General features: G+C 44.9%; 1 protein-coding gene across 19 annotated transcripts in view; it reads right to left on the bottom strand.

The window, feature by feature from the left end:
- Positions 1-20,181, bottom strand: part of FGF1 (fibroblast growth factor 1) — a 95,872-nt gene that overhangs the window by 4,507 nt on the left and 71,184 nt on the right. For 10 of the 19 annotated variants that reach the window (XM_008519045.2, XM_070570520.1, XM_008519044.2 and 7 more), the window contains 2 exons: positions 15,225-15,427; positions 3,107-3,210 (listed from right to left, as the gene is read on the bottom strand). In XM_008519045.2, the coding sequence (XP_008517267.1) occupies positions 3,107-3,210; positions 15,225-15,393 (273 nt within the window). In that variant the 5' untranslated portion in view covers positions 15,394-15,427. Of the gene's footprint in view, positions 1-46; positions 132-3,106; positions 3,211-15,224; positions 15,428-20,181 lie in introns of all 19 variants that reach the window. The other 9 variants (XM_070570509.1, XM_070570508.1, XM_070570513.1 and 6 more) reach the window with 3 other exon arrangements.

Genomic DNA, 20,181 nt, shown 5'->3' with positions numbered 1-20,181 from the left:
ATAGTCTTTGAAGCATTGGATATAATGATAACAAATTAGAAGTCACCTAAGTATCCATAGAAAGGTGATTGGTTACGTGGAGAGTGGTACATCCATACAGTGGAATCCAATGCAGCTGTAAATTTATTAAGCTGGAAAGATAGTTACAACATATTAAATAGTACAATTACTTTAAAAATACTATGAACCACTACTTTTTTACTTGGAATTCATCTGTTGGAAAGGGGGAGGAACCCAAGTTATTTCAACTTTCTATTTGTCAGGATTTTAGAATATATGTATTATAGTTGGATATAAAACAGTTAGGTGTATTGAAAAACACTCTTGCTGTACGTTGACCTTGCTCCAGTTCCAAGTCAAGTGATCTTTACATTATCTCTTCACCCACAGTGGCTGGTGATTCCCTTTCTGGTGGCTTCCAATCCTATTGTTCATTGTTCTCTATTTGTGGGCGTGTTTGTCTCATTAGACTGGAAGCCCCATGAAGGGAAGAGATGGAATCTCGTCAGCCTGATGTCTGCCCCCCAGACATGAGCCTTGCAAATAATAGCTGCTCCCCAGCTAGGTGGTAAATTTAATTTGATTCTTGAGATCAAATAAAGCACGCAGTAAAGTTATCTTGGATTAGTAAGACATTGTGTAACAGGAAGTATCCTGCTTCTTATTCATTTGTAGTCTAGTGCAATGACGGCTGGGTGAGACACTTCGGATCATTTTAGAACGAGCTGGGACATAGATGTAATATTTAATCGGGTGACTCTGCTGCCTCTGGGGGAATTCGGTCCAGACGGGAGTGTCTGATGCTCATTATCAGGGCTGCAGGGAAGTAGGCAGTTTCAGACCTGTGTGGGTTGCCCACTGTCCTGCAAGGAAGGGTCACCCCATGACGCCCCTCAGTAGGCGTCAGGCCTGTGTTCTGTGACGAAGCTGAGGACGGCCACGTCCCCCACCCGATGTCTCTATTACACTAGAGCTGTTGACACACGCAATGGCTGAGTCACAGGCTGAGTCAGCAGACCAAATCGGAGGTGCTCCGTCCGTCCCTCAACCAGGATGTGTCAGCACTTGCTATGCACTTGGTGCAAAGCCAAGGGCATAGGGATTTGTGGTTGATTCATGCCTATTGTTTTAGTTGTCTTCTTTTTTATATTTAGCGTGCTTTCTCCCCCCAATTGCGTAGTTGATATATCCCCACGGTAGAAAATTTGGAAAATATAAGAAGGCATTTGTGTATTATAAAATCAGCCACTTACTGCCTCCACAGATAACTATATTAATATTTTGGTATAAAATATATTAGTATTTTGTTATATACTTATTTTTTTAAATAAATATATCCTTTTCACGCACACACAATTTGAATCAGGATAGATTAATACCTAAAACTGGTTAAGAACATGAGGCAGAGCTCTGAGATATTTTAGAACTTCCCTGATCAATGGGGAAATATAAAAACTATTAGGCATAATATATTAACATCACCTTCTGAATATTTCAGGTGAACTACAGGAATGGCTAGGACTGTGGTGGGAGACAGGATGTCTGGCATCTACAGAAAATTGGATTTGGGGGGATTCTCCCTCAATATTTTTATATAAGTAAGAGAAGCTTATAAGAAACCTGAAAACTCATTTATGGGGGAAAAACCATAAAACTGTAACATATAACCTAAGAAATAATGAGGGTAAGGGATCTATAAACTGATTATTTGTTTTACAGCTACCGTTGCTGGAGCACCTCCCATGTGCCAGCCACACCGTGGGCGAGTTCTGGGCCTCGTCTCTCTGACTCCTGCTAAGCCTGCATGCGGCAGTTACTATCCATTACTATCGTCATTTTAGACAAGGTTCAGAGTGGGTGAGTAACTTCCCAAAGTGGCAGAGGCATGAGATTCAATTACGACTCTGCGATTGAATGATTGATTGGGCGATACATTTTATTACCAATCAGAAGAACCACCTTTAAGAAAACCCATCTGCTCCCTATGTAGCAGTCACTGCCTAGCTCCAAAACCTTTAAGATTGTCCCAGTTGATCTGTATTTCAGCAGCCTACTAGAGGCTGCCAATTACTCTGATGATCTCGTCTCCTGACCACTAGTGGGCAGCTTGAAAAAACTGAACTGTGTTCACATCCTGAACCCTGGCTTCAAGAGAGGGTTTTCTGTCACTTGGCAATTTGATATAAGTTAGAGGGAGCCTCAGACTAAAATCCCCCTACTGGCTACTTTTTGTAGATATCTTCATGAAAGAGAAGAAAGGCGTTTGGCTTGGGCTGTGAATTATCGCCAAGCCTTAATTATCAGCTATTGAGATACAGAGAAGGGATCATTGAAATCCAGAAATAATTTCAAAACCTGGGGCCATTGGCTTCAGCTCTCTTTCCTGTCAAATCTTTTACCAGAAATTGAATAGGGGTAAAATCAGATTGCTTTTCTATTTCTGATCTTTTCCTGCAAAGACCAATATAGAGTGAGTCAAACCAATGTAAGGCATAACTAGGAGAGGGACGGAGCGGGAGATGTGGAGGACTTTGGCTCCTGAAGACGCTCTTAGACTGCTTCTCTAGGTCAGGGGTGTGGCTCATTCATCTCCACATGCCTCCAGTAACTAACAGTACTTAGACACAAGAGGCATTTCATAAATGTTTGTTGAATTAAGTTATTGAACTGTTTATCCTCGTAGGTGACAGGTCCAGAATAAAACTGTTTTCAAAGTTTTATGCATGACACATCAACTACTGGAGTGTGGGTTCTGCAACTTCTGTAGCACGCATAGCACGTAGTGGGCTCAAGAAACATTTTTGGAATGATGGAACGAAGTGGGACCAGGCATCCTGAAACGAGTGACTGATGAGTTACTGAAATTTCAATCAATGTCTGCTCTATGTCTATGTGATAATACGTTTGAGTATTTTGAGAGAATACCACAAGAAGCTCTTTTATGTTTGTGCCTAAAATAAGGCAGAGGAGAGGGTGGGAATCCTGCTGGAAAAAATAACAAACAGAGACTAATTGTTGGTTTATAGTTTGCATCACTCAACGTAACAAGATTTCTGGAAACCTCAAACCTTGGCCACGTCTGGAAGCACGTCAGCCTCATACTTACTGAGCCGTACAACAGCCCGTCGGTGTCCATGGCCAAGTACTGGCCAGTCTCGGTACTCTTTATATACACCTCCCCCACGCTTTCCGCACTGAGCTGCAGCTGAACTGAAATAAAAATAACACGAGCAAAAGTAAATAAACACTGAGCCTTTGCCGATAGGGCCTGGCAGCCAGGACAGTTAGCCACGGAAAATTCTGCTCATTCATTTCACAGAGCCCTCAAGGATGAGCCTGAAATTAATCAAAACATAGAAATACAGTTCCTTTTTCTTTGCCCTCCAAAGAAAGCTGTCCGTTGGGAATTATGTTCTTGAGAGAAGAAGAGATGATGGCAGGCGCACCCACCAGTCCCTGTTTATTACAAAATGACCCCACGTGCACTTCCACCGGGCCTCATGGCTATCTCTTTTCTGTCACCTGAAGGGAAATAACCAGGGGGGGAAGTGGCACTCATTTCCCTGGGCTCTGTCGTCCCATCGATCCTGGGGTGCCCCAGAGTGGGCAATGGCCAGCCTGAGTGTATTCTGCTCATTTAGTGACCTGCTTTGGGGAGGTGCTTTTTTAGGGCCCAGGCCTTCTAGGTGTGGGAGCTTCTCCTCGACAGATTGTTATCTTTTTAAAGCTGATAGTGTGATTTTCCAAGACAGAAGGGATTCCCAGAAAGTTGGATTAGCTGGCACATCTGAAACTCCGGGAACTCACCCACAGTGAAGTTCAGTCTACCCGCCCCCCCCCGCCACCGCCCACCGCCACAACCCAGCTGGGGTATAGGCGGAGGGGAAACTCCCCACTCCTGATGGGGAAAACGAAGCTGTTACCTGGATAGGCAGGGATGGGAACAGTGGTTCTCACCTGGGGGCAGGCGATGTTGTTCTTCAGGGGACATTTGGCCATGTCTAGAGACATTTTTGTTGTTCCAGCAGGAGTGGGATGGTGCTACTGGCATCTAGCGAGTAGAGGCCAGGGATGCTGTGAAACATCCTACAATGCACAGGGCAGCCCTTCACAACAAGGAATTATTCTGCCCCAAAAGCCACTGGTGCCAAGGTTGAGAAACCTGGAGGTTGGGGGCAAGGTAGTGAGCCACCATGAGTTACACCCTCCCCGCTTACACTGACTGACACTCCCCAGGTGGCTTTTCCACGGCTAGATACCTGCTTGGAGCCCCATACCCATGTGATGATGATTCATTTGTTCTTTCTCCCCAGGGTGGCTCTGGAGGGGGATGCTTTGATGGTTTACATTTGGGAATCAGAATTAATGCTGGACTCTTCTGGACAATTTCTTTGATCATCCGACTGTCATGACCATCATTCAGACTAGAAGTGAAATCTAGACCAGGGGCCAGTGAGCAACCAGTAGCTCTGCAGGAGGACGAGCTGACCTCCCTAGGGGTCAGCTTAGTCAGAGGCTGAGGAATAGGGCCAACTGGAAGGAACAGGGGACTTTGGCTGGCGCATCTAGACCTGTCCTTGCTTTTTCTTTGTTTCCATTTTTTACTTAATTTCTTTAGATAGGAAATACATTCACATGTTTCAAACTTTGAAACAATAGAAGAGGAGGCAGTGAAAAGTCTCTCTCCCGCCCCCCCCCACCCCCGCTTCCAGCCTCCTACTCACAACTGATGGGGACACAGCAGTAAACAGGACAGACAAGAGAACCTTGCCCTTCCTCCCAGAGTACGTCCTCCTGGGGGACAGAGGCAAACAAGTAAATGCCTCCCAGATGTATTTTATGTAGATCCTTCTAGAGAGATTTCATGTGTTTATGAGCAAATACATGTTACCCCTTCTGCTCTTCTTTACACTGATGGTAAGATCGCACACACACAGTTCTGCACCTGGTTTATTTTTGTTTGTTTTTTTTGTGTGTGTAACAACTACCTGGAGATCTTTCCACTTCAGTACTGAAAGAGTTAACCTCTGCTCTTTTGCCAGTTGAATTGTGTTCCATTATGTGGCTGTATCCTAACCATTTAGCCACTTCCTTACTAGTACGTCTGTATTTTCTCATTTTCCTCTGTTCCCCTTATCTTCTGATTCATACCCGGGGTCATAGGTAGTTACATCACCCTTACTGAAGATGCACTTCTCTTGCCCTTGGAAATCTTTGCCACAGAGACGCAGGACCTCGTCTAGGTTCCTGTGGTAAGTGGAGGTTATTTAATACAGGAAGGAAATTGGAAGCCACCAATCTCCTTTCCCACAGGTCCTCCTAACTTTGGTTAGGTCTGAGAATGTAGTCATGAGAGAACAGGCCAAAAGGCCTCCATTGTGATCCGGACCCTCCCCGTTTATGCCTCAAATCATACTATTTGCTTACTCAGTCACTCTGCTCTACCCATTTGACTCCTTTAACGCACCATATTCTTTCCTAGCTCAGGATATTTGCACGTGCTCTACCCTTCAGCTGGCACCTTCCTCCCGCTAATGTTCACAAAGTTGGTCCTTCTCCTCCAGGCCTCAGCCTAAAAACTCCCTCCTCAGAGAGGCCTTTCCCACCAAGTACCCTATAATACTCTGTATTAGGACACCCCACTACCCCTGCCAATGCCACACTATTCCCCACATTGTCATCTTTCTCGCTTCCTTGTTTGTTTCCTTCATGACATTTTTACAGCATACAATTATTTTTCTCCTTTAGGGTTCACTTATTTATTTCTGCCTCCCCAGGAGAACGTACACTTGGGAGAAAGGGCAGAGATCTTATCTGTCCTGTTCCCCACTGGATCTCCAGCACCTCACACGGTGCCTTGCTCTCTGGGGACAGCCAACGTATATTTGTTGAATGAACGACATTGGGCTAATGTTTGCAGAGATGATTCTGCAGGTCCATCCTCAATGAGCTGGGTACTTTGAATTATGTTTCCATAATGCTTTGTGGAGTGAAGTCAGATGGGACCCAGAGGAGAATTATAAGGCCCAACACTGGGCTCTGCCACCAACCAGCTGGTGACCTTGGCCAGCCTATTTAACCTTTAGGCCACAGTCTCCTCTCAGTAAAATGGGAGGGGTTTGGATTCAGTCTCTAAAGTTTCTTTGGCTCTAGCCATCTATGAAGGAAGTAAATACATTTAATAACAATGCTGTATACAATGGAATATTATTCAGCAATGAAAAGGAACAAAGTACAGATACATACTACAATACGAATGAACCTTGAAAACATGCCAAGTGAAAGAAGCCAGTCACAGAGGACCATATATATGATCCCATTGAATGAAATATCCAGAACAGGCAAACTCACAGAGACAGGAAGTAGATTAGTGGTTGCCAAGGGCTGAGGAGGGGAGCAGGGGAAACAGAAGGGGGCATCATGGTTAAGAGTATGTGGTTCATTTGGGGGATCATGAAAGTGTTCTAAAATTGACTATAGAGATGGTTGCACAAATCTCCAAATATAAGAAAAACCACTGAATTGTATACTTCAAAGGGGTGAATTGTATGCTATGTGAATAATATCTCAATAAAGCTTTTTTTTTAATGCTATTTTCATTGGACTTTATGGTTTTCAGCTAACTTTTACCTGCATTTTTCTATAAATTTCTCAGCATAATCCTGTATGATTAAGAGGGACCAAAGGAAGGGCATAACCATTCACCGAACACCTACAATGTGCCAGGCACCATGCCAGTTTCCATCTTGGTATAAATAGGGTAAAATTAAAGAGTGTGGGCTCCAAAATCAAACGGCATGAATTCAAATTATGGCTTAGCTGTGTATTAGCTGTGCAATCATTGGGAAAGTTATTTACCTCTATTTCCTTATCTATAATGATAGTACCTGCTTCACAGAATTGTGAGGGTTAAAAGATTTAATGTATGGAAAGTGCCCAGTACTATTGCTAACATTCCCACTGTACTTAGGTGACCTCACAGCATTCCCTGGACCAGGGTGGCACTGGATCTCTCCTACAGGCGAGGAGATGGAAGCTTGATAAGAACATGTTTTACCCAACATTATGCTGATAATCAGGGGCAAAACCATGACCAGAGCCCAGGTGTGAGTAATCCAAGTATCTTCTTTTCCTCTCTTTCATACAACACCTTGGGCTCCAGTGATGGGAAACATTGGTCCAAATCAAGCCATACTCGCTCCCCTTCTTGGGCCCCCTTGTATTCAAGGTCAGACATGTACAAGACGGCAGATCCCATTTGTAGCCATAGAATGGAATGATGTTAGTTACCTGGGACTTCTTTCCACCTACCACCCAGATTTACAGGTATTTAGTCAAACACATTGAAGGTACTACAGAAATCCCAAAGGGCGGGTCCTTTTAGGTAATCAAGGAAGTTTTTTTTAATAGACTTTATTTTTTAGAGCAGTGTAGGTTCACAGAGAAATTGAGGGGTAGGACAGAAATTTCCCATATACCTCTGCCCCAACACGTGCATAACCTCCCCCATTATCAACACGCCCCACCAGAGTGGAACGTGTAAGTGATGGACACATCTTTATCACCAAGGAAGATTTTTTAAAGCCTTTCATTTCCTAGTTCATTTCTGTTCCATGCCTTAAATAATCCCTATTCATCTTGCCGTGGGGGTGGGTAGAGCTGGATTTGCCAGCTGTGAAGTCCCAGCTCGACTGCGTAAAGGCCTCGCGGAGGTAAACATGAGCCAGAGCTCATTGGCACAGGACTCAGTGCTCGGCCGTGAGCCCCAACACCAGGCTTGTTGCAGTGGTGAGAGTTCGTCTCAAGAGTTTCCTCTGTAAATATTATTTCTCCAGGATGTCCAAGTTTCATAGCTCATTTTCACTGGATTTCTTTCTGGCTAAGTTTCCTGAACATATATCCTTCTGCAAGCAGGGCTGGCAGGAAGGAGTAACACCCAGCCCGAGCTGCTCGTGTAACCAGTGAGGCGTCCCACTCCCTCGTGTGACTTCATTCCAGTTTTCCAAACCTACATCCTTTTGCAGCTGCTGCTGAGGAGAAGCGGGAAAGAGAGAGCTGGGGAAGGGGCGCTCAGAAAGGGAGGGAGGGGTTGACCACACAGCCTCACCTGGAGCCGCAGCTCTCAGGCAATGCGTCTTATTGATCGCCCTTTGTGTGCTGGGAACTGTGCTCAGAGCCAGACCAGGTTCCTGCCTTCGGGGGCTTCTGCCCGATTGCGGGTACAGACAGCCCTGCAAATAATAAAGCAAAAACCCTTTTGTTTTTCAGCTAAAAGCAAACAAAAATGCAACAACAGCAACAAAAACTCTCTTTTTCTCTCTCTCACATATATATTTTTCTGTACAATGCAAAAAGCAAATTGCAAAAACATACTATAGAAAAAGCAAATTGCAAAAGAATTTAGTAAATATTGTGTGAAATATTTTGATGAAAATTTTGTGAAAAACACAGGACAATGTGCATAGCTCATAAATATATAGGGAGTAAAATATAAAAATGGCACTAGATACAGACCAAATTCATACCAGTGGCTGCTCTGGGGAGGAGGAGAGGAAGGGCCAAGACTGGGGAGGGGAGTGGAGGGAACTTCCCCTTTGTCCTAATTCTTCATTTCTTTAAAAACACAATTCTGAGGCAAGAGCAGCCAGCTTGTTAACTCTGGGTGAGAGGCTGCTGGATTTGTGGAATTCTCCTTCGTACTTTTTGGGGGCAGTACTTGACGTATAAAGCCCAGTTCTTAGTCAAGGGGCAAACACTTAGAGTTGGTCAAGATTCTGTTTCTTCCTCCTATGACCCCTGTGATGCTCTCTGACCCAGTGCAGGCTTGACTCCAGGTACCATTTAGACCTGAACATAAGTATCCACAGAAGATGAGTGTTCTTGGGGGCAGAGAGGGAACCAGGAAAGCTGGTGAGGCAGGACAGGGTGAGGGGGCCACTAAAGCCACACCTTCTCTGTTCAGTTTCCTTTTCCAGCACCTTCTACCAAGTTAGGAACCAGAGCAAAGAGAGAGGAGCACCTCCTCTTTATCCCATGCGGGAGATTTAGGACCAGCTCTCTGTGAGCAGGAAGGTCAGTGGCGCTATAGCATCTCAAGGCTGAAGGAGTGAGTACTTTTTGAAAAACAAGACAGGTCGTTTAGTCCAAAGGGTACTTACTGTTCCCCAGTTCTGAAGTGGGGACAGCAACTGGAAGAAATGGAGAGCAATTTTTGAAAAACTCTAGTGACAGGACATAGGTTTCTTAGAGAAATTCAAATTTATAAAGCACTCTAAAAATGTGCTGCAAGAAGGTTGGAAATGTTTGGTGGATTGGGACCACAGGTGTCCCCAACAGATGGCAGAGTCCCGCTCCTTTACTGGGAACGCATTAAGGTGTGCTGATCTGGGAATGGCCTGTTTATTAAAAATAAATGGCAAGTAACTGAAATGTACTAGATCATCTTGTGGATTATGCTCCTCCCTTGTCCCATGCTCATCCTTCAGACCCCTTCATGGCTCTTTACTTTGAGGGACCTATGTAAATGGGAACCCAGAGCTTTTGAGTGGACATGCTAGCCCCCTAACTAGGTGTTCCACTATTTTTCTGAGCAACTGTTAGTTGATGTCTCTGGTTTTCTCTTCTGCTCCCCAAAGCCTTCCATTCGCTCTTAGCAGTACTTTATTCACAGTAAGACCCATGATCCCTTACTTTCCTAGGATAGAAAAAAGGAAAAGAAGTTATGAGCCTGCCAGTGCCAAGAGAAGTGAACTTTGGGGCATTGCACCATGTTTCCGAGCCCCGAGCCATCCTAGCATCTTCCTGTCCCACCCTAGGAATTTTTAAAGATAAGATTACAACTGGCGCATTCAGCGGGACAAGCGCGTGCAGACGGAGGTTCTGCTTCTGTAGCACGTCCTGGCCTCTAAGCCTGCTTTCCACCTCTGCTCTCCAGAGAGAGGCCAAGAGAGATTACGTGCCTGGTTTATTCTGGGTTGGAGACTTCCCGTCCTTCGCCGTGTTTACCCAAAGTGAGGTCAGCCTCATTCAGAACTCCGTGAGGTTGTTTTATGTCAGTGGCATTTATAATTAAAATGTAGCCACAAGCCGGGCTCCATAAAACATTAGAGAAAGACGGAGGAGAAAAAAAAATTGAGTTTGTGGAAAAAAAAATTCCAGTGGTTTGGAATTCATATATATGTGAAAAAGACTTTTCTTAGACTGTGTAAAAATGTCTACGTCTCCTTTAGGGTCTGAGAAAGGTGACTGGAAAATTCTGATATAGTCCATGGACTGTGTGATATTTTAAAAAGAAATTATATAGAAAAACGCCTTCTGTATAACCAGATAAGGGTGTGTGGGGAGGAGGGGTGGGGAGTTCTTTGGCTTCACAGCCAACCGAGGTGAGAACGCCAGGCTGGGGAGAGCATTCCTGCTTGAAGAGCTGCCCGTCTCTCTGACTTCTGGCAGCAGGGCACAGATCTGCTCGTCTTGGACCTTTGAAAAGCCATCTTGACTTTCAGCCCAAGCTGATGGGGAGCAAAGTGCCTTTACCATCAGGTGCCAAGTCATAGCAAACCAGAGAATGAAAGTCTGGACTGTCCCGAAAACACGGGGCGGGAGGGATTTCACTGAAGGGAAGGACTCTGCCCTCTATAAAGGGCTGCAAAGTAGGATTCTTTTAACCAGCGAACTCCCTTAGTGCCTTTAGGATGTGGTTTGATTTATAAATATTTGATTGGCACACACTTTGCTCAGGAACATTTCCATCTGTGTGGGGAGCGGTGCCGGGAATCCTGCTCCCTGTGCAGCCTCTTACGTGCTTGGGGAGGCAACGGGGCGCAGGCTGCAGGAGGAGGCTGCCAGTTTGGGATGCTCATGAGCTTCTTATTATTCTCCAGTTATTGTTCCAGTTATGAATCCCATGGAGGAGTAAGTCATGGCCGCCTTCGCCAGAGAGGAGATGCCAGCAGAAAGAGCGGAATCAAACATGGAGCTCCCCTTTGCCTTTGCTGGAGAGGTTACACAGGGTTTGCTGGGCAGGGCCTGGGCACATTATACCTACATGCCAGGCCTTGAGAGCCCCAAACCTAGACTGTCCCAGGGATGCTGAGATGAAAAGTCATCCTCAGTTCACTTAGCAAGCCTCGCATTCATTTAACTTAGACTCCAAAGATCAGATGGTTAGAGGAAGGCCAAGGAAGCCCAAGGAGGGGGAGGAGGAGGATATATATCATTTTTTGAGCACTTATCACATGCCGGGCGGTGTGTTAAACACTTTTACAAACATTATCATACTTAAAATTCCTACTTCCCTATGAAGTGGGTACTGTTGTCATCTTTGTTTTTAAAATGAGGAAACTGAGGCACAAGGAGGAGAAGTAACTTCCCCAAGGTGACAGGGAACTAGTAAATAGTAGTGATAGGACCTGCACCTACACCCGTCTGACCCGCACGACAGGCTGTGTGAGTCGAATATGTTTATTTAATCATTTTGTGAGGCAAAACCACCATCATGGTGTTGACGTCAGGGGCGGTAGTGGGATATGGAAAGAGCCTTAGTCTTGGAAGAAGCTGTGAGTCTGTGCCAGCTCTCTCAGTTACTAGCTGGTCCCAGGCCCTGTTAGCTCAGTGTTTGCAGAGTGATGATCATTAATAACCTCACGGGATTGTGGCCAGGCAGAAACGAAAGAGTCCAGCGCAACGCCTGGCATGTATCAAGTACTCACCATTTACCCATCTCCCAAAGTTAAGCCCTAGGAGTCAACATGAATCTTCTCACAACCTGCACCCATTGCCCCTTCTCGCAATCTGCGGCTCTTACTCTCTCATTTTGCCCGGCATCCGTAGCATGGCAATGTAACAAACGTTCACAGCCTATGTTGGTAACTGCCTACAGCCATGATTTGAGATGTTGTAAAGGGACAAACCAAAAACACCTACTCTACAGGCCAGAAATTCCTATCAGAGGAAACATTTTACTCAGGCCTACATTACAATAGCCTTTGCACAAACATCCATCGTAGGTTTATACCCCTCCAAGAAAGGTCTTAATGTTAGGTACCTGGAAACTTATTCTCCCAGAGGTGGGAAGGAGACAAATTTTGAAAACATCTCAGTTTTGCCGAGGGCAGATCCGCTGGTTGAGGACAAAGAGAAGCTGTGAAAGGAGTTATTTTTTTGCCTTGTAGACCTGGAAGGCATACAGTTCTGTCTTGCATGCTTTCCATAGATTTATTTATTTGATTGGCTTTTAGAAGTACCCTTCCTGAAGGAAGTCTTCGAGTATGGCTGTCTACATGTGACCACAGTTTCTAGTCATGCTCAAATTAATGATCATGGAATGGAAATCATCCCCTGGCCAGACTGTTCTAATCAGTTAGCCAGGGCTCACTCACTCCATGCCTGCCCAGGTCGATTCTGTCTCTGAACATGTCTTGAAATTCAGAAGAGTTGTGGCAGTACCACCAATGGGCAGCAGAGGGCAACAGCACCCCATTCACCGGGTGCATCCTGGCCGGGGAGTCCTCTTGGCTGCAGGATCTTCTAAGAGTTTTCAGCCTTGTCAGGCACACAGGGCAATGTTATTATTCCCATTCCACAGGTGAGAGAACTGAGTCTCAATATTTTCCCCAAGATCGGACGACTTGGAACATTGGAGGCATCAAAGTTTCCAGACAGGAGAAGATGATTGGAAGGGTCATGGGGCTGGGGCACTTGAAGGGCTTTTGCAGAGCTCTTTTGGCAAAATGGAGAGAATGGTAATTGTTCAGTGCTGCTCCAGTTAGCAAGAGGCAGCACAGGAATATGAACTGACTGAATCTAGGGCCCCTGACCCTGCAGAGGGTGTGAGGATTCTCCAGTTCTCCCGGCATTGACAGGGATGGATTTCTGTTCACTCACCCCACTTACTCTGATCTCTGTCCTCCTTGGCCCTTGTTCTTAGTTCTAGAGTAAGTAAATAGGCGAACAGAACAACTCCGAACGTTGCCAGAGAGGCCTTGAATCAAAACCTGAATCCAGACCCTTGGCCTTCCTGGAAGGCAGTATTATTGCAGAGAAAATACTGGAGAAGGTCCGTAAGTATTATACTGTATTTCCATAGGCTGGGTTGAATATATGGAAATCTTGATGATGATGACAATAGCAATATTAACCAACATGTGCTGAGCTGTTACTTTGAGCCAAGGCACAGTGCCAAGAACTTTCACTACATTATCTCAATTAATCCTCCCAAGAAACCTGTGAGGCAAGTAATTACTATTTTTATCATAAGAATGAGAAATGTGAGGCCAGAAAGGTTAAGTAACTTGACCAAGCTCACTTGGCAAATAATTAATCCAGCGTTAGCCGGAGGCAGACCTCCTCACACACTCCTAGGCTGCCTTGTGCTGCATTCCAGGGTTCCTGACATCTTAGGTCAGGTGGCTGGATCCGTAGCACCATTCAGAAGTTGTCCCAATGTTACATACCCAGAGCGCAGTCTGCAATGTTAATGATGGAATGACAACGGTGAAGTCATATACCGTTTGTACAGAAATTCTAGTACTTGGAAACTGTAATTGTAGCCTCTTGTTACCCCAGAATTCAAGGTTTCCAGGAAGACCCAGCTTAACCCTGAGGAACACACCAGCGAGGTTGTCTTTCCCCTGGGATTCTGAGCACCACAGAGCATCCCCAGTGGTTCAGAAAATGGGTAAGACTTATTAGAAACATTTAAAACCTTAGAGAAATTAAAGCTTGTTCCCCCTTGTGTTGTGTTGGGCGGATCAGTTAAATTGTGTAGCTTGCCTGACACAACAGATTGCAATCTAAGTCCATTTATTTGCAGTAAATGTTGGTTATATATATGTTTAACATATAAAATAGAGTCTTTTTTGCCTCACTCTGGGACCTACTTTTCATCAAGTGTAAGGCGTTCAGTGGGCCCATTCGAGGACAAGCTATCAAAACAAAGCCCCAAAAAGCTAACCCTGCCACTGCAAGCCCCAACTTCAGCCTCCTTGTACCTCGTCTCAAGGGTCTGCATGGTGGGAGAGAAGGAAGGGACAATGCCACCTGGTCCATGATCACCAGCATCTATGCCCACCACCTGTGCATCTGAGGGTAGAGGGTGAGCACCATTGAGGTGGCCATTTGTGGTAAGAGTCTACAGCCTTTGGTACATATTCCATGAATAATTAAGACTGTCTGATATAAAACACATCACATCAAAGCCAGTATTTTGCATTCCATCTTAAAGCCAGTGCTCCAGAACCTTCCATTCTATCTCTGCTATTTGGTGTCTCCTGATTTCATCCACTTTCCTTCTCTTGATTTGCGGTGTGTTTTACCCTTTAGACCCTCTTAGCAGGGACCGGATCTGACTTTTAGCTTCTCTACAACGTCTAACGCCTCAGTGGTGCTCAGGGAATCCCGGATAACATCGCAGTAGCACCCAGACACCTAATATCAAACATGCACACCAATGCCAGAAGTACTAAAGCAGAAGGAAGAGATTTTTAATTTTTAGATAGTCAAGAAGATTCTTTCCTCCAAAGTCGTACCTCCATTTAGCAGCACGGTCTGCAGAGGTGAGCTGGCAGGAAAGCCCGGAAGAGATATTCAGCCTCTGGCTCAAATCGCTCCCGCTCTCCAGTTTCTATAAGGTCTGGAGAATGACTTTACCCCTCCCGGGTACCACAACCACATCTGCATGATACGCAGAGCGAAAGCTGTGTAATTTATGATGTGTAAGACTACGATTATGAACTAGGATTTCACAAATCATGCCAATGGAAACGTAACCTGGAGAGTCAGTTAACTTGAAACTGAGCCCACGTCTTTGTGCAGGGTTTACCGCCCCTGCCCCGTACGGCTCTTCCCGTCCCAGAGCAGGCAGGGCCCTGACCAGTGTTGGTGGCTAGAACTTTCGCAAGTTACGCAGACTCAGGGAAACACACAGCAATTGAACACTGGCAGCCACGTCTGATCTCAAAGCAGTTGTGAAAGGTCAACAGTGAGTCCTTTTAATGTCTTGAAATAGGATGCATTTAGATAAGCTGTAGCCCTCACAACTCTCTATTTTCCACACCCAGACCCTTTATGCATTTATGTGACCCCAGCCTCTGAGTGTGTCATGCCTGAATAAAATCTTGGAGAAGAGGGTGCCAGCTCTTAGATAGCCTCCCTTCCCCCATTCTTGACTAAGACACTCTTTTGTTGTCTTCCTTAGTCAAGGGGCTACAAGAAAGATGGGTGCTTACTGTGCTGGTCGCTCCTGTCCCTTGTCCCATCCACTGTGCCATCTGGAAGGATCCTCAGGAAGTGGCCCCCATTGCTACAGTAGAGGAGTTTGGGCTTCTTGTAATTCCCTGGAGGCAGATTAAACTTCTCGGTCAGGGCCGTGAAGGTTGTGATTTCTCCTTCAGCCATGGCTCAGAAGCTGCTGGTTATGGCGCTTTCAAGGCTGTAAGAAATTAAACAACCTTGTAGAATATTCTTCCAGCAAAGGTACACTTTCAAGAAGGGAAGGAGATCCTCAGGGCACAGGGCTCCTGGGTGGCTGGGAACCACAGACTGCCCAGGTGATGGCCACAGTCAACAGGCCTGTGTGGTGGCCAGCGGTTGAGGAATGATGGTCCCTGGCATGGGAGGATTCTCAGGGCCCTTCTCATTTCCCAATTGGACACAGCTTGGGACCAAGCTGTGCATTTTTTAGAACTTCAAATTTAATCATTTGGCCAAGGGAAAAAAAAATAATGTTTTGGTCCCTCCTTCTGATCCACACACATCCTCAAATTAAACACTGAAGTTGCACTAAAATAACACCCAGGGTCTGGCTGAAACCCACAAAAGCCGAGAGGCCAGCACTGAGGTTTCCCCTCCATCCTCCCACTGTTTTGACGAGGCACCGCCAGGCCCGTGTGCAGAGATAGCACAGATAGCCTGGGCGTTCGAGACCTGCAGGAAGAGGCACAGGAGGCATTTCAGGCTGCCCACTGTTGAGCCAGCCAAGGGTTAATGCGTAAAGGAAAATTCTGGGTTTGCTGGTGGGAACAGAACCAGAACTGGAGAACAAGGCATGTGGGGGTGTTAAGTGGGGCTTTTAAAGGGCAAACACCAGCCCAAGGGAAATTTTATGAGACAGATCACTATGAAGGATCGCCAGTTACTGCCTGCTTCCACAGCTTCCCATATAGCCTCACATCTCACAGAGAGGGTGGGTCTGTCCCTTGTATGAAGGCCATCTCATCCTAATTATTTTCTAATAAGACATGCTTATTATGACACAGAAACCACCATATGACATATTACAATCCTCTAATGTTTCATATATCCACTATATACAAATTTATATTATTAGTGTAGAAATGCATCAATTACACCTCTAAAGATTAAAAAGCAAAGCCAATAAACATTAGTATTATTTTTTTCTTTTTGGTGAGGAAGATTGGCCCTGAGCTAACATCTGTTGCCAATCTTCCTCTCTTTGCTTGAAGAAGATAGTCCCTTAGCTAACATCTGTGCCAATCTTCCTGTATTTTGTACATAGGCCGCCAAAGCAGAGCGTGTGAACCCAACCACCATGCCACTGGGCTGGCCCCTAAATGTTAATATTTTAAAGCATCTATTTGCCCCACCATTTAGGAGAATGAAGTGCTGCTGACTGCAAGGGCTGTACAAGGAAGAGGTGAGAAAAGGGCCAGAAAACTAAGGTAAGAACTTCATCTTGTAAGTGTGAGTAGGTACTTATTGTACACAGCAATTATCAAGTGGCCTTATTATAATAATGATCATCATCATCAACATATTCTGGGCAATAAATTTACTCACATAATCCTCACCATAACCCTTTGAGACAGACACTAATATTATCCCTATTTTTAATAAAATGAAACCAAAGCTTAGAGATATTCAATGGCCTGTCCAACATCAACAGCTGGTAAGTGGTGGAGCTGAGCCTTGAAAGGAGTCTCTTGAAACAAGGCCCTAACTTGCTCTTAATCACCAGGAAAAAGTTAAGTGACCTTACAGATATTGCAATATTATTGCTGGAAGTGGGGTTACTACCCATTGCCTAGACCATACACCTGCCCCCATGAGGTCGGCATTTAAGTTATTCATTTGTGACCCAGATGTTGCCTGTCACCACCAACAGTCTCCACTTTTGTCCCAGTGCCATCCCTGAAGCAGGACACCAGGCATTGGCTCATTCCCCAGGAGCAACCCACATTACTAGGTGTTAGGGAGCCCTGTGAACTTCATGGAAGGCCAGCCAGCCTCCTGCATTCCCCTCACCGACTGTCCATCCATGCATCCATGCATGCATGCATCCATCCATCCTTGGAGCAACCTCATGGAGTTGCTTGCTTAGAAATCGATTCCATCATAAATGAAGGCAATGATTTAGATAATTTTTCCTGGTGACTTTGTAATTAGGGTTCATGTTGGAAGCCTCCATTTATTCCCTCTGCTCAGGCACTTTAATGTCTCTGGTACATCTCTCCCAGTCCACAGCCACATGGGCCAGTCAGTATGGTTTGAAGTCCCTCCAAGGACCCCCAAAGAGAACTTTGCATATACCATATAAACTATTTTCAAAGTCAGACAGTCCCAAATATCTCCTTCACATATGGTGAAACTCTGTCCAACTCTTTTCACATAATACAGTAACAGATAGAAAATTAATTTTAGTTATGCCAGTTTCACAGGGAAGACTGTAGTTTACCTTCTGCAGCACACTGCATTTCCTCCCCAGACCCTCACTCTCTTCCAAACCCTTCTCTTTCATGCAGAAGCCTCCAGGTCTCAGAGCCCCGCTCTGTCTCTCTCATTCTGTCTCGCTGCTCAGCCTTTTCTCGCCCAGCCTCTCAATCTTCCTCTCATTTCACTTCTTCACTCCACTTGATTCTGGATCCCCTTCTGATATAAAGCAGTTTAGCTCTTCCAAACCTGGACATCTTCACCCATCACCTCTCCATTAGCATACAACAATTACCAGATCCCTCTTCCTTAAGATACAACTAAGAGATAATAAATATTTTTTCGTTTCATTTTTTTCCTAATACTTACTAAGTTATGTACTTAATTTGGTACAGGAAACCATAATTATATACTGATGATTGCCATTTAACTTACAAATAGCCATTTGTGTTGTCAGTCTTAGGTGGGCAGAATTTTTGTTTCTTGTTGCCCTGGGTCTCCTCGAGTGGAGGTCTATGTGTGCCCCTTGTCGTGCAGCAATTGCATGTTAGGGACGGCCTCCCTTCTAGATCCAGTGCTAGCAGGGAGTCTCTTTTAAGTTGTTTTCTAAGTCTTGGGTACGGATTTGGCTCTATCCATTTGCATTCCTGCTTCGATCCTTTTGGGATGAAGAGGAACAGATGCTCCAGAAGGCTGGCTGAGGTTGGAGACACTAGCTCTGGTTAAGGATTCTCCTAATGTTTATATTCACATGTGCCTGTAAGCCATGTAGCCTGGACTTCGTCATGCGGAGCTCTCCCTGGCGACAAGACTTCTGCCAGAGGCCAGCACGTCCTCAGGCATCTCCTCCCTCCTGACCACGGTGCAACCTAAGGTTGTACAAGGCCATGACTCTGTTCTCTGACTGCTTCCCCCAGGAAAAGGGACAGTGATGGGGTGGCTGTACTGATTTCAGATTGTTCCTGCCCCTTTTCAGTTCAGATCCATACCCGGAAACCTAAAGAGGATATGTTGACTTCTGAAAATAAGCCTTGAGTCAATGTAAAACTGAGAGACTGTGGCAGCGGGATTTATGAATTAGCTGAAACATACAAAAAATAAAATCCCTTTTTGTTTCTGAAGGAAATTCCAGTGGCACAAAAAGCCCTTCTTTTTGCCTTACTTACGATTTACTCATATTTTAAGCAGCGGTGGTCCAAAGTTCCTTTCCAATCAATATTTGTTAAAGGATAGGAATAAAGGAAGTCTATGACGTGATAAAACCATTAGGCAGCAGCCTTCGCGGCCCTTGAGGATTTACACAAATTGCTCTAATAAATGAATCCATTAACTATGTGAAATCAGGGATTAAGTGAAATGGAAATTTATAAGCTCTGCTTCTCTTCTCGTTACTCTTATCTTTTTGTTGGCTGTCAGGGGAGGGGTTATCTATGTGTGTGTTGGGAGATGGAAAATATCAAGCCCAACGGACTCCATGTCATCACTGTGTACTAAGGCCAGCCTTTGAGATTTGGGGCACTGGTGAGATTTGGGGAAAGACAGAGGATTTTCTTTATTTATCGGTGACACCAAAGTGAGGGGAACACCAAGCCTGTTGGAACATCTGTGATATATTTTGTCAGCTCTAGCCTCTTGAAGAGAATCTAAACTCTGACACATGAATAGGATGTTACATATACATTGTTGACCAGGAATACAACAGTCACTCTTCAGCATGGGATAGTAAGCAGCACTGTCAGCCCCAGCTATGCACAAATTGCCTCTGGGGACCTGGGCATGTCATTCACTCCTTCCAAGATGTTTCCTCTAATAATCCCCACTCTGCCTACCTCATAGACTTGTCTGAAGGGTTAAATGGGCACAGTATTCATAACACCACTTGGAAAGTATAAAAATATGACCTGACCTATAGGACATATGAGTAACTGGTTATGTCGAACTAGTTGAAGCCTGGTGTGGTCTAGGTCGACTGCAATTGAATGCTTAATTTAAAATAATTTTTCAATTGATGTGAAAACAGAGTTTTCCATGCCCTCTCATATTTGGCAGAAATTAGCCTAGCTCCTCCTCCATCACTTAGCCCGCAAACATAGCAGAGATGATGAAGGAGGTAAAGGTACGTTGTGGTTACGTAAGAGAGGATCAAGGTCACCATTTCAGACTAGTTCTCAGCTAATCAACACTTGCTGAAGTGACATTTGTGAAGCCTACTATTACTAGGAGACGTTTGTACTCAGTTTGGCCCTGGTGACTAAGGTCGAAGGAAAGCTTTATGGTTCTCAGAATCAAGGGAAGGCAAACACTGATGTTTATTTTTTTGAGTTTGTTCTTAACTCCCATCAATGCTTAAGCAATGCAGAATACTCATGAAGGAGGATTTTTTGCAAAGTGTATAAAGGCATTGAAGGCAGACGTTTAGGCATCTCTTGAGGTAATAATTGGATATGTGTCATCAAACCTAACATCTGTAAAACAGGTCTCACCTTTGCTTCCAAATATGCTCTAAGACCTTGCTCC

Source organism: Equus przewalskii, chromosome 13 (genome assembly GCF_037783145.1).
Source record: "Equus przewalskii isolate Varuska chromosome 13, EquPr2, whole genome shotgun sequence".
Classification (NCBI taxonomy): domain Eukaryota; kingdom Metazoa; phylum Chordata; class Mammalia; order Perissodactyla; family Equidae; genus Equus; species Equus przewalskii.
The sequence above is the reverse complement of the archived record's forward strand: the minus strand, read 5'-3'. Positions and strand labels throughout refer to the sequence as shown.